The sequence below is a fragment of the Capra hircus genome, chromosome 10, assembly GCF_001704415.2.
Source record: "Capra hircus breed San Clemente chromosome 10, ASM170441v1, whole genome shotgun sequence".
In the NCBI taxonomy this organism is placed as follows: Eukaryota; Metazoa; Chordata; class Mammalia; order Artiodactyla; family Bovidae; genus Capra; species Capra hircus.
In genome coordinates this window covers 17558858-17571461 of record NC_030817.1, presented here as the reverse complement: position 1 = coordinate 17571461, position 12604 = coordinate 17558858, and the positions used below count along the sequence as shown (strand labels likewise).

At 43.9% G+C, this 12604-nt stretch overlaps 1 protein-coding gene across 1 annotated transcript in view; it reads left to right on the top strand.

Moving 5' to 3' along the window:
* LIN52 (lin-52 DREAM MuvB core complex component) overlaps positions 1-8404 on the top strand; it is a 116723-nt gene extending 108319 nt beyond the window's left edge. The window contains exon 6 of the mRNA XM_005686072.3: positions 6369-8404. Coding sequence (XP_005686129.1) covers positions 6369-6424 — 56 coding nt within the window. The 3' untranslated portion in view covers positions 6425-8404. The remainder of the gene's footprint in view (positions 1-6368) is intronic.

Genomic DNA, 12604 nt, shown 5'->3' with positions numbered 1-12604 from the left:
GATATGGTTATAAGTAGATAACCATTTAACACATTGATTTAAGCCAAATTAACTAGGGTTTTATGTGCTCCTTTTTACTAGAAGGAGCTGCTCATACAGTTAAGGAAGGTTGCTGCCCCAACTAGTACCCAGGTTTGAGCCTCCAGAGTAAACCTGTTACACAAATGCAAGACAGTCGTGTTTCCTTTCACGTTTGAGATCTTTTAAAAAATAAATAGTTCTTCCCGTTTTTGCCACTCCTGGTGCTGCCTGTATGCTCAGTCGGGACTGACCTGGTCCCTCTTGGCAGCTGAGGAGATGCCATTGTTCCTTGTGGCCGATGGATGCCCAAGGAAGGAGTCATCATATTAATGAAAACTAAGAACAGTCATCGTGTTAATTTGAAGGTGGCAGGGCAGGACAGTTCTGTGGCACACAGATTAAGCATATACCGCTTAGTTAACTAATGAAGGTTTACTATGAAAGATAGGGTTTGTCAATCAGGTAGATTAGATTCCGATTTAATGGGCAGCCAATTCATGAAGCAGACACACTGTAAGAGCAAAATAACTTACAGGAATAGGAAAGACAAGAGCTGAATGAGCACGCCACTGAGGAGGAAGGGGGAACTGTCACAGAACCAGAATTCTGCCCCATTTGTTGTCAATCAAAACATAACATTGAAAAAAAAAAAAACATAACATTGGTCATTTAGGGGTTTTTTTTTTGTTTTAAAGGAGTATGCTCTTGTACATCACCAGTTACTTGAAGTGCAATAAAGAAGTGAGAAAGGAGTACACGAAAGAACAGAGAAATCCATACTGTACTAGCCAAGATGTAGTCGGTGTGTTCCAGCAGCAGACAGGAGGTGTCTGCTTTGAAGGGAACTTGCTCTTTACTCCAGAAGTCAGTTCCCTCAGACCAAGAAGACATGCTCAGCTAGAAGACTGCAGTTCGGTTCTCCCACGTCCTCACTGCTACAGTATGGCTTTTTCTATTTTTTCCTGTATGCCTTCCTCACTCTTTACTGTACTTCAGTTAACTGGTGATGTAGATGAGCATATTACCCACCCCCTTTAAAAAAAAAAACAACTAAATACAATGTTATGTTTTGATGGACAACTGGGGCAGAATTCTGGTTCTGTGACAGTCCCCCTCCTTGCGTGCTCATTCAGCCCTTGTCTTTCATATTCCAGTAAGTTATTTTGCTCTTACTGTTTAACAGAAAACAAACAAAAATCCTTGCATACAATTCTCCTGTTCAGTTGGAGAATTTTTTTAATATTTTTCACTTTATCACTGTAAAACCCAAGGCGGTTTTTAACTTTTTTGTACATTAGCTGTTATGTGTAGGGCAATCTGTCTTAAAGCAGGGATAAATTGCTCTAAGAGAAATGAATCCTTGATAATTTTCCCATTAAGCATCTTGTAGCTTAAATAAACTTCCTGTTTGAGATGAAAGAAAGAGTCATATAGTAGCTAGCATTTACCAAATGCCTGTGTGACCCTTGTATTAACCCCACCTTGAACAGATGAGGTGTCTGAAACACAGAGAGATGACTCTGGCGACTTGCCCACGGTGGCTCAGGCTCAGTATGGGAGCTGGGATTTTGAATCCGAGCCTGGCGAATGCTAAAAACCCTGCTGTTGGGAATTCCCTGGCAGTCCAATGGTTAGGACTCCATGCTTGCACTGCTGGGAGCCTGGGTTCAGTCCCTGGTCAGGGAACTAGTCCCGAAAGCTGCATGGTGCAGCCAAAAAATTAAAACAAATAAAAGCCCTGCTCTTTTCACAACACTATGCTGTCCCCTTTGTTTCCTGGCCACTCATATTAGAGTCTCCTGAACAGTCTGTTGTTGCTCTTCAGGATGTGAGAGAACCAGTGAAAAGTAACTCTCTTCCACCTCACTAATATTTTTAATTATATTGAGGCACAGAAATATTTAAAGTAGTTTGCATTAGAACTGAAAACCAAATGCTGTGAGTTTCTTCCATTTCATTAAAAGTTACTTAATCTTTCGATTGTTTCCTGTCTTAAAGCCAAGCAGAATTTTATCAGGCAATTGCCTCAAAGTTATAATCTGGAAAATCTTTCCGTAATGAAACCCATATGTCATGGGCGAAAGGTGCAGAGCCCTGGCAGAGAGGGCTGGTCTCGTGAGAGCTTGTGCACCCAATCTCGTTAACCAGGGTGCCTCTGGTAATCCCTCATCCCCTCACCGGTGAGAAATCAATCTGTACCACTGAAATCTTTTTCAACCAGCCACCAGAAAATTTACTGCAGAGAAGGCAGTTTGGGGATAGTCATTGTGGAAAGGGAGCCAGAGGCAAGGCTGAGTGTAGGCTGGAAGAATTGGAGAGTCTAGAGAAGAGATTACATTCAAGCACACACCACCTTCACCGCAAGCAGGATGGAGCCCTCCCTTCAGCCCTGACCTCTCTAACGTGTACCCAGGTATTTACAACTGCCACGAACCTGACAGCCCTAGGGAACCTGTGAAAGGGTAATAGAACCGACATCAACCTGGAAGTTGATTTTAGTTTATCCATTTGTTGTCTTTAAATGTGTACACGTTGTCCCCTGTCGCTCACTCCGCAGCAGTTCACATGTTCACCCTTTGGTGAGAGTCTTGATTGTGGCTTTCTCAGTTTATGGTCTGTGCCCAGCCTAGCAGGGCCCGTAAATCACAACTTGATGTGGAGGTCGTGCTTCTCTTCTGCACAGCATACACTGTGGTGGCTAAGGACCAATGGATCCCTCTTGGCTTAGTGATTAGACTGTGGTAGCAATGTTGCCTTTCTGTTGAGTCTTATAATCCTAGAGAATTAATCTGGAACTAGAAGATAGTTAAGAAATGATGTTGACTCCAGATAAAATTCTAGCAATTTTATTGTCCCCAGGACAGTCTTCTGAAACATTGTGGGGGAAAAAGAAGCAGGAGAGAAGGCAGAAATCAGAATTGCCAAGCTGAGGAGCAGATAATCTTACCCTGACTATTAATGCAAGGATTATATTGAGAAGAAGAGATGAAACTAGGCAGGAGGACATAGAAATACCTTCATCTCCTCTGTCAGCAAGCTGTCGTCTTCTCTAAAGTTTTTTCCCCAACGGGTTTTGAGATCCTTGGTGGGAGTAGTAAAATATATTTACATATAAAATCGTACTGGAAGGTGTGTGCGTGTGTGTGTATAAGAGGAATACGGAATAGTAGCAGAAGGCTGTCTCTCTACTCCTAATGGGATTTTGTAGCAGCATGTGCGAGTTTGTTTCAGAAGTCAAAAATGAACAGATGTTGGTATAAATTACCTCTGTGTCTGCTGTCTTGCAAATTAAAAGCGCGGTTGGCATCACTAAACAATTTCACTAGGTTTGGGGGGTGCGGTTAGCGGGCGGTGATTACTGTAGCAGGTCGGTAAGGATCTTCGTACTGCAGTAGAACAGGAGAGCCAAGGATAAAGAGGTGAGGAATAAAACCAGGGGTATATGAATTAATCAGAGACGTTAACATCGCTGATGACAAGAGAACAGGCGGGCACGTGCTCTGGAGCAGCCGCTGACCCACAGCAATTTCTCTGTGCACAGAAAGGGGTTGGTGCTTAGGGTGTGATTTATAGGGTACAGCCCTCTTTTAGGGAGCAGCTATGTCAGGAATTCGTATATCTCCTATATAGGACCAGCGAGTAGGAAAACTTTCTCCCCTCCCATGTAGAAGATGATGTCTTTTGAATTACTTCTACTTTTACGGTGGTTTTGCTGCAGCTCTGTGTACTTAGATTAGGTTGAAGGGGGGGGAATGATTGAGTGGAAAGGGGGTTGTTAAAAAAGGATTGGTTAAATTCAAGGAGAGCTTGCCACTGAGAGACTTTGGAATATCCGTTTATTTCTCTTTTTAAATCCTTTTGATCCCTCGAATAGATTGGATCTTGTAGAATTTTAGGTCTTAAAATATTGGTCATTTTCCCATTTGGAGAAAAAACAGTAAAGAATTGGGTTATATGAAGTGCAAGAGGCAGAAATAATTAGTAAGATCAGTACAGTGCTCTGAGCCTAGGATTTTTGGAACAAGGCTCAGTTCTACCCACTGAGTTTGTTTTATTACCCAAGTCTGATTTCTAAAGCACCTGCTTCTGGCCATGCTGCAGGATCATTGGATGCTGTATTTAAGGTCATTAGTAAGCGCTGGAGAATAGACAGAAAACCTATCCAAGGAGGAATAAATGATGAGACCCACTGGGAACAAAAGTATAAGTAGTCATTTCCTACAGGATCAGGCTGAGGGGAAGATTCCAAGAATTGGGATGTTTGAGATTGCTAGTCTGCCTTATCACAATCCCCTCACTTATTCACTCAGGAAATACTGCATACAGGGGAAGAAGCAGACTACCAACTTCCTCTGAAAGGTGATGTGTTAATAATACTACCACTGCACTAAGCGTGATCATGGCTGAATACCCAAGAATGCAGAGCAGGTGGCAATAATATGCTACTCATTTTACAGATGAGGAAACTGAGGCTCAGAGATCCTACCCAACTCAAGGTGTCATCCAGCTGCCAAATACTAGAGTTGGAACTTAATTCAGAGCCTGTATTCTCTGAAAGAAGTCCATGCTGCCTCCCTTGGTCAAGAAAACACTTGTTTGGATTTCTACTAGAGTAGTTAGTCCTGTGCCTGGATCTCTCCATAAATCTGGTATTACTTTCATCAAGGGAAATGACTTTTCCTGCCAAACAAGCAAGGTAAATTTTAAAAGAGTCCCACAATGTAGAGAGTGGAGCAGTGAGGGTCACTTAACAAGTCTTACTGTTTGTCTGTGAAAAGGAAGGAAACTGACTACTGTGTGCCTGCTTGGTTCCAGTTCTTTTGTGTATCATCATTCATCTAGCCAGCATTTATCAGCAGATACTGGGTTCAGTGCTGTGCTAGGTGCTGGGGATATAAACAATAGTAAAATACTACCTCTGCCCTTAGTTCTTACATTTTCATGAAGGAAGACAATCAGATCAACAAGTAATTGCAAGTCTTATAGGAACTTTGTATGTATGGAGTTCGGCATAAACCCACTGAAGGAATGGTCAGTTTGATTTTGGCCAGGGTAGGGTTGTGGGCACATGAGATAAGACCCAGTACTGGGGCTTCCATTCCTAGTTAATGGGATTTCCTTTTCCTTTGTTGGAGCTTTGAACTTGTGAAAGATGGGGAATGAGTAGACTGCAGTTACCTAAAACTTTCCTGTGGTTACAAAGTTTGTACTGTTTTATTTATTTCTTGTAGAACTAAACCAAGAGCTATTCAATATGGGTGGTAGGAGTGGGGATCTAGCAGCATTTGCTCTGCTGGGAAGGAAAGCACGGAGCCTAGGGTAAAGGTCCTTCAGCATGTGCCTCCCTAGTCATCTCTCTCCTTTGGCCAGGATGGAGACATGTCCCTGGGAGGCCAGAGGGCACTGCAGCCTGCTGTGTGTCCACTGTGTGGTTCCAGACTTCCGACCTCCACGGCCAGCTATAGAAAACTTTCAGCACGGTTACATCCATTTAAGAGACATAAAAAGAGGATCCATTTAAGAGACATAGGGATAAGGATGAAGGGGATTATGCCACATATGATTTTTGAGAATTTGCTTGACCGAGCTAAAACTGGGGGCTTCTGGAGTGGGTCTGTAATTGAGAAATGTTTTACTTTCATTTTCAGAGCCTCATATGTAGGAAAGTAGCTGTATAAACCCTCTTGTAACTACAGCATTCAAAGATTGATGGTACTAAAAGTCAGAGAAAGACACATAAACCTTGCCTGGCTATATTAAATATCTAAGGACTGACAATGCCAAGAGAGAGAAGACCAAAGCTCTATAAACCCTACTTTATTACTCCATCCACAGATGAATTGCACTGAGGGAATATAAACCTTGTTATATTACAGTGTCCAGGGACTACCACTCCTGAGAGATGGGGTAAATGATCTCTAATTTTGATTTGAGATTATAAATGTCCAGAGACCAACAATCTAGAAAAGACTGTGATCTTGGTTGGATTTTAGCCTCCAGAAGCAAACCTCCTGAGACAGTGAACATGAGTCTTAGGTTACATTGTTGAGGGAGAGGGGGATTTGGGGGGAGCTCCCTGGTGATTTTTTTAACAGGGTAAATGATAAAGATTTTCCCCAGTTGGCCTGCACCTTATAGTAACTACCAACTTCAGGACAGTGTTGGTAATTACTATAGTTGTCAAGAGTGGTTTGTGTTTCCCTCTTTTTGGAAGTTAGTAGGGATGGAATCTGTTAGGATAGCAACTTTGTATACAATTTATGTCATTGTGCATTCTCAAGTCTTCCTGTGAACCCTTTTTCAGAGTTTAGGTATTCATTGACCTTTCATGTACTTTGTGATTCCAGCCAGAGAGATGACACGGGGGAAATTCCTCAACATTCTAGAGAAGCCCAAGAAGTAGCAGCTGCTTGTGGACAGGATGTCCTGGGGCCCGGAACCATGCGTCCTTCCCAGTGCAGCTCTGAAGATGCACACCTCACTGCTTCCTAACCAGAGGCCGGAGGATGCACTCCAGAATTCACCCTCTCCCCTGCTTCTGGCACTCTGCGCCTCTGAGGACGTTCGGCAGCAAGAGAAGAATCTGTTCTACCCAAGGATCGGTGCAGTTATTCCATCAGCTTCCAGACTTTGACCGTCTCAACGTTGGATGCTGGTGACACCAGAGAGCATATCAGTCTTAAAGGTCAAAGTCCTGCTTTCTCATTTCCAGAAGTGATTCAGGAGCTCCAGGATCTTACAGTTGATTTGATTCAGTGATGGCAGAGTCAGTTGAGACATGTTGATTGGATGAGTTCCTTTGAATTGTACTTCATCTCTTAGGAAGTATTTATGATGCTAGGAGACCAGAGGCCAGTTAGATTCTGGACCAGTTAGATTCAGGTCAGGGTGCAGTTTGGCCTGCAAACCCACCAGTGTATACTAGGTTCCAGGAATCCCCAGCTAGAGAAATGCTTTTGAAATTCTACACCTCTCATGATAGTTGCATCCCCCAATGCCTTCTGTTCCCCACCTCCAAGGCCCCCCCATGTGTCTGACTCCAGAGAGCGGGATCCCTGTGTACCAAGTCCCTCCTGGGATTAGCTTGTACAGTGAAAGGCTCATGCAGGGTTGCATTGGGTTCTAGATATCAAGACTAGCTTAAAGATGATGGAAAGGACTTTTGAGTTCTGCTTAATCTGTTACAGATTCAAGTGAGAAAGTAGTTATGGCCTGAAAGATAGGAGAAGGGGATTGAGTGCAGGAGTTCCCATTTGATTAAAAACTAGAAATTGTAATTGACCTTAAGGGAATGTGCTGTGGAATGGTGGCAATATTTTGCCTGCCCCGCTCATAGCACAGATTAAATAGTTCACTCATATAACAGAAATACACACACACAAGAGAAAGAATTTCTTGACTTTACAATTCTTATGGAGCTCTTTGTCCATTATCTATATTAAGACCTGAAAATCTAGCCCATGTTTAAAATTGATTATAAGTATTCTCCTTATTTTGTCTTGTAAGTTAGCCCCCAGCTTCTGTTATTTTGAGAAGTTCATGGGCTTTCCTAAACTTTATGAAAAGAAGATCCATGTGGCAGTAGTGTGTTAGTGTTTAGACACTAGGGATGTTGTGGTCAAGGTCTGGATGCTGACTGTCTGGCTAGGGCACAACACTGCTCAGTTTAATAGCTGGTCCATTAGCCATTTTCTGACACTTGTGCCTTGTTTCCCATGCTAGAATTAAGGTTGGGTTTTTCTTTCATTTGCTTTCTTTGACCATCCATGCAGTTTTACTTATTGATCAGGGTGGGTGGAATTTAACACAAGACATTAAAAGAGAGTATGAGAAGGCAAACATTCTGTTTGGATGCGATATATAAGGTTAGGCTATAGAGGTGTTGATTTTAAGTAAAGCTTATCATTGACATTCCTTTGTCTTAAATGCGGTTAAAGAATGTAAAAGATGGGGAGAGAGAAGGAAGGAGGGCTGTGCAAAAAAATTATGCCACAATGTCAGATTCTAACTTTGCTCTGTTTTTTGAGAGTTGATGGTGTCAGGCACTTGTAAGTGCTTGGGGAAATTGAGAAATAAATGGAGAACATTGGGGTACCTCCCTGAAACCAACTCCAGTCTGTAAACTGGTTTTGGGGTCTGCTTTGGCCTCTTCCTTTTACTGTCATCTTATCCACCAGCACTTAATATACGTAGATGTTTTAGAATTGCAGTATTTATTGGTTTTGTATTTGCTGTCCTTAGAAATGTTATTGATGTATTTTTATATTGATAATATAAATTTATGTACAGTGTGCACGTGTATGTATTTTAGGGTGTTAGAGGATTGTACTTTGTGTATGGTGGTTTCTGTGTCATCATAATAAATATTCACCTTTTATTAGGAGAGTGGTTTTTCCTCGAAAGGCCAACTTGCATATTTAAAGCACAGACCTTATCAGAAAGCACAGCTATAACAGCAGACGACACACCGTCTTCCCTTTAATACCACGCTGGGCGCTGTGGGGCTTTGTGATCATCTACCACGTGGTCTCCAGCTACCAGCCACCCACTCATTGTTTCATACTCCCGTCTGCTAGTAAAGTCTAGATCCGTCCTCCTGGCAATTAAAACTCTCTACGTGTAACCCTAAATAACCCTCCAGTTTGGTTTCCTTTCTCTCCAATACATGAAGCCTCTATCCCAGTTAATCTGAACAGTTCCCAGTTCCTTCACTTACATGCCTTTGTGGATGCCATTGAGTTCCTAGAAGCCTTGGATCCTTTCCCTGCCCATCAGCCTGTTCTTCCTGTAAAACCCCATGATCCAACTGGGCATAATCCTTCCCCCTGCGTTCTCACAGCATTTATGTATATCATAAATGCTGTGAGAGTCATGCCATCCTTATGACTCTTATTAGCCCCACTAATTTATCTTCTCCCCGAGACTGTGGCTGTCTCCCACACATCTAAGTTCTCTTCAGTGGCTTCTTTGAACTGGAGGTTCATGACCTGTCTGTTTGCATGCTTCCAGTTAAACATGACATATCAAAAGCAAATATTTCTCTGCCACCTGCCATAAACCCTTATTATACCTTCCTTTACAACTCTGTTCAAAAACAGAAGTACTGATTTAACCAGTACTACCGCTCTCACTCATTGATGGTTTACCTGCTCCAGACCAGAGCATGCCCTTTTAGAGAAAACATTCCCTTTTAAGGAAAGCAAGTTGCTTTGCATCATTGGTTCATCGCTGATTCCCAAGAATACATCTGGGTGGACAGTCAATTTCTCTGATCTAGAAAAGCAGGACTGGGGCTTCCCTGGTGGCTCAGTGGTAGAGAATCTGCCTGCCAATGCAGGAGACATGGGTGGGATCCCTGGTCTGTGCAGATACCATCTGTGTCAGAGCAGCTAACACCATGTACTGCAGCTGCTGAGCCTGCGCTCTAGAGCCTGGGAGCCGCAACCGCTGAAGCCACTGCAATGAGAAGCCCTCGAACCGCAACTCAAAGGTAGCCCCTACTTGCCGCGGCTAGAGAAAGGCCCCCGGAGCAATGGAGGCCTAGCACAACTAAAAATAAATGAACGCAATTATTTTTTTAAAAAAGAAAAGCATGGCTGATTGACCGACTGAAAAGGTACAGCGTGACAAATATGTTGCTTTAAATCTTCAGAGATGATTTTTCTCATAAATGATTATTTGCCTACAGATTTGTTTTCCCTTTCCTTTCGCTGTTCCAAACACCATCCATGCCTCGCATCTCTTGGCTGTGAGCAGAAGCATAGCTTTGGTGCCTGGAGACATTTATTTTCAAATACTCTTTTCCCACCAAGAATCTCATTGCTGCTTGCTGTCTTCAGACTCTGAGGCTTCAGGCCACAGCTGATTTGCTTGACTTTCTTTCCTTTGTTGGAGCGGTAGAAGTTCAAGGATATCAACTGTGTTGCTATCAAAATGCTGTGATGAATCTTTATCTTTTTGTTACCTATTTTCATTGTGTTGTATTTTTTTAATGAACAGCTGCTAATTGCTCCTTGTTTTTGGCCCTGTGCCTTCTGAGCAGCGGAAATGGAGCTGGTGAAAGTCTTTCCGTTGCCCGTGGGCCTTCTGCAGGGTATTTGGACTTCCATTGAGGCTTTATGATAAAGCCAAGAAATTGCATTTCCAGAGGGATGCTCCAGTCTCTTCTGTTTCCAGCAGGATTCAGGCATCACGGGGAGGTAATGCGGCGCAGGAAGGGAGGACACAGGCAGTGGGCCAAGGTGGATGGTCCCAGGGGGTCAGGTGACAGAGTTTATTACCAGCTTTCAACTTCTGCACAAACTCCATCTCCAAGCATTTGGTTATGTTATACAGTGTCTGTTTTTTTCCTTCTCTGAGAGCTACCGGACTACCTTGCCTTGCATGGGCTTCATTTCATAGGAGGACCTTGTACCCTCCACCCCCAAAGGGTGGGCAATCAGCGGTCTCTCCTGGTGCGTGAAGCTCTGACTGGCCAGTAACTGACTTTTCCTATCTATTTAGGCTTCAGGGCACTTTAAGGATATGAACCTGACTCTGAAAGGCCACCAGCCTTCCCACCCTTTGCCCAAACTTTCTTCCCGAGCAGGGCTGGTTGGGGGCTTCAGGTGGCACCAGGTGCATGGGGAAGGCTCCCAAGCGCTGGCAGAGCCTGTTAATTAGTACATGAACACCGCAATGCTCCATTAGCCAGGCCAGGCATTTGGAACCTTCCCCTCCTGTGGCCCCTTCCTCCTAATGAGAGCTGGAAGAAGGACCCTCACAAAACACTGCCTCAGAATAATATTCCGCTTTGTCCCCACCAGTAACCAGGGCTGACAGGATCACTCTGTCCATTTCTCTTCTAATTAGCACAATTCCAGCATAGCCTGAGCCAGCAAACGGAGAAAAGCGATCAAAAGCGATCGGACAACCGTACCGAATCACAAACACAAAGAGGGCCATTCCCCGTAATTAGGTGAGACAATTCCTCAGTCTTTTCTCGGCTGGAGTTTGCCGCTAAGACTCTTGCTGTTTGGGTCCCAGCAACACAAGTTACATGTCTCCCTGGGACACTAATAAGCCCCAAATTGTCTTCCGCTTCACACAACTCTAGCCAGAAGACAGATGCGAGGGGAGGGGGCACAGGGAGGGGATATGGGCTCTAAACGAGCAGCTGCCACAGTTTCCTCAGCTCCTAGAAGCAGACACTGGGGCTTCACAGAGGGAGTTGGCTTGAGAGAACAGCCCTGGGGCCTGCCTGGTCCCTGAACTGGGGTCTCAAGCACTGAGAACTCCTGACCCTCAGGTGATGCCCATTCTGCCCTGTTTATTCCCCACCTTCTGCCTTTGGTCCCCATTTGGGCTTCTCATCCCTTCTCAATGGTGGCCTCATGGGCAGCTATAACTGGCACCGTTCCCAGAATGTTGAAGCCTTATGCAACTTAGTTACCATCTCAAGGATAGCAAACACTCAGAATGCGTGTGGATTCCACTCTCAGCTCATGACCTGGAAAGGGCCTTCCCTTCCAGCAACCATCGCCTGTTTCCCCACTCCCGCCTGCTATCCCCATTCTCTCTGGTGGAAGGTCTCTGGTTTTTAAAACAGGAAAGTGGCCCATCGGCTGCCAGGGCAGGAAGCCACGACTGGCCATACTCCATGTGGCTCAGAGGTTGGCCATTTAATAACCAGAAACAGTTCCCCCAGGACTGCAGCCCATTACAGGGATTACTGGGGGGTGATACAGCCATGAACTTGGTCAGGGACAAAGGAATGTGGGGCAGAGTGGCAGTTGGAATCTCAATTAAACTCAAGCTCTGAGTTGAGTTGGACTCACACACGTTTTCATCTTTATCCTGCCCTCTGCATTCTGTTTTGATCTATACTTCATGCTTCTGAAAGTGACCTCCAAAACCAGAAAACACTGAATTATCTAGAATCCAAGGAGCCAGAAAACTCAAAGAATCAAAGTTGCTTTGTTGTTTTTCCCCATTGTTTCTATTCCAGAAACAGGTAATGAGATGATTTGACTATTTAACTTTTGAGAGATGTCAAAGGATTGATCCAGATTTGTTCAGTCTCCTATAGTTTCTTTGGCTATAAACAGAACTGAGAACAGCATCTGGCACATAATAGATACTTAATAAGAATCTGTTGAAGGAATGATCTGCTATGATGCTCAGTGTTCATAGCCTTGTTGCTGGTCTACAGTATAGTAAGAGCTTGGATTTGAGAGAGGAAGAATGAGCTTATCAAGTCACTTCTCTCTCAGCCTCAGTGTCCTCAGGACCGCTTCCATTTTAAAGAAGCAGGCTAGCATCATGGATAAGGGCAAGACCTGGATGTCAGGTCGCCTGGGTCCAAGTTTTATTTCTGCCATCTGCTGTCTATGTCGCTTCGGGTAAATTGCTTAAGCTATCTGTGTCTCCATTTACTCATTTATGTAATGGGTCCAGTGCACCTAACTCCTCGGGTTATTGTGGAGACTAAATTCGTACCTGTGAGTATTTAGAACAGTGCATGGCACATCTTAACCATGTTTAATTTTTTTATTATACCTGTAGATGTTAGAAATTGATCATCTTGGGAATTCCCTGGTGGTCC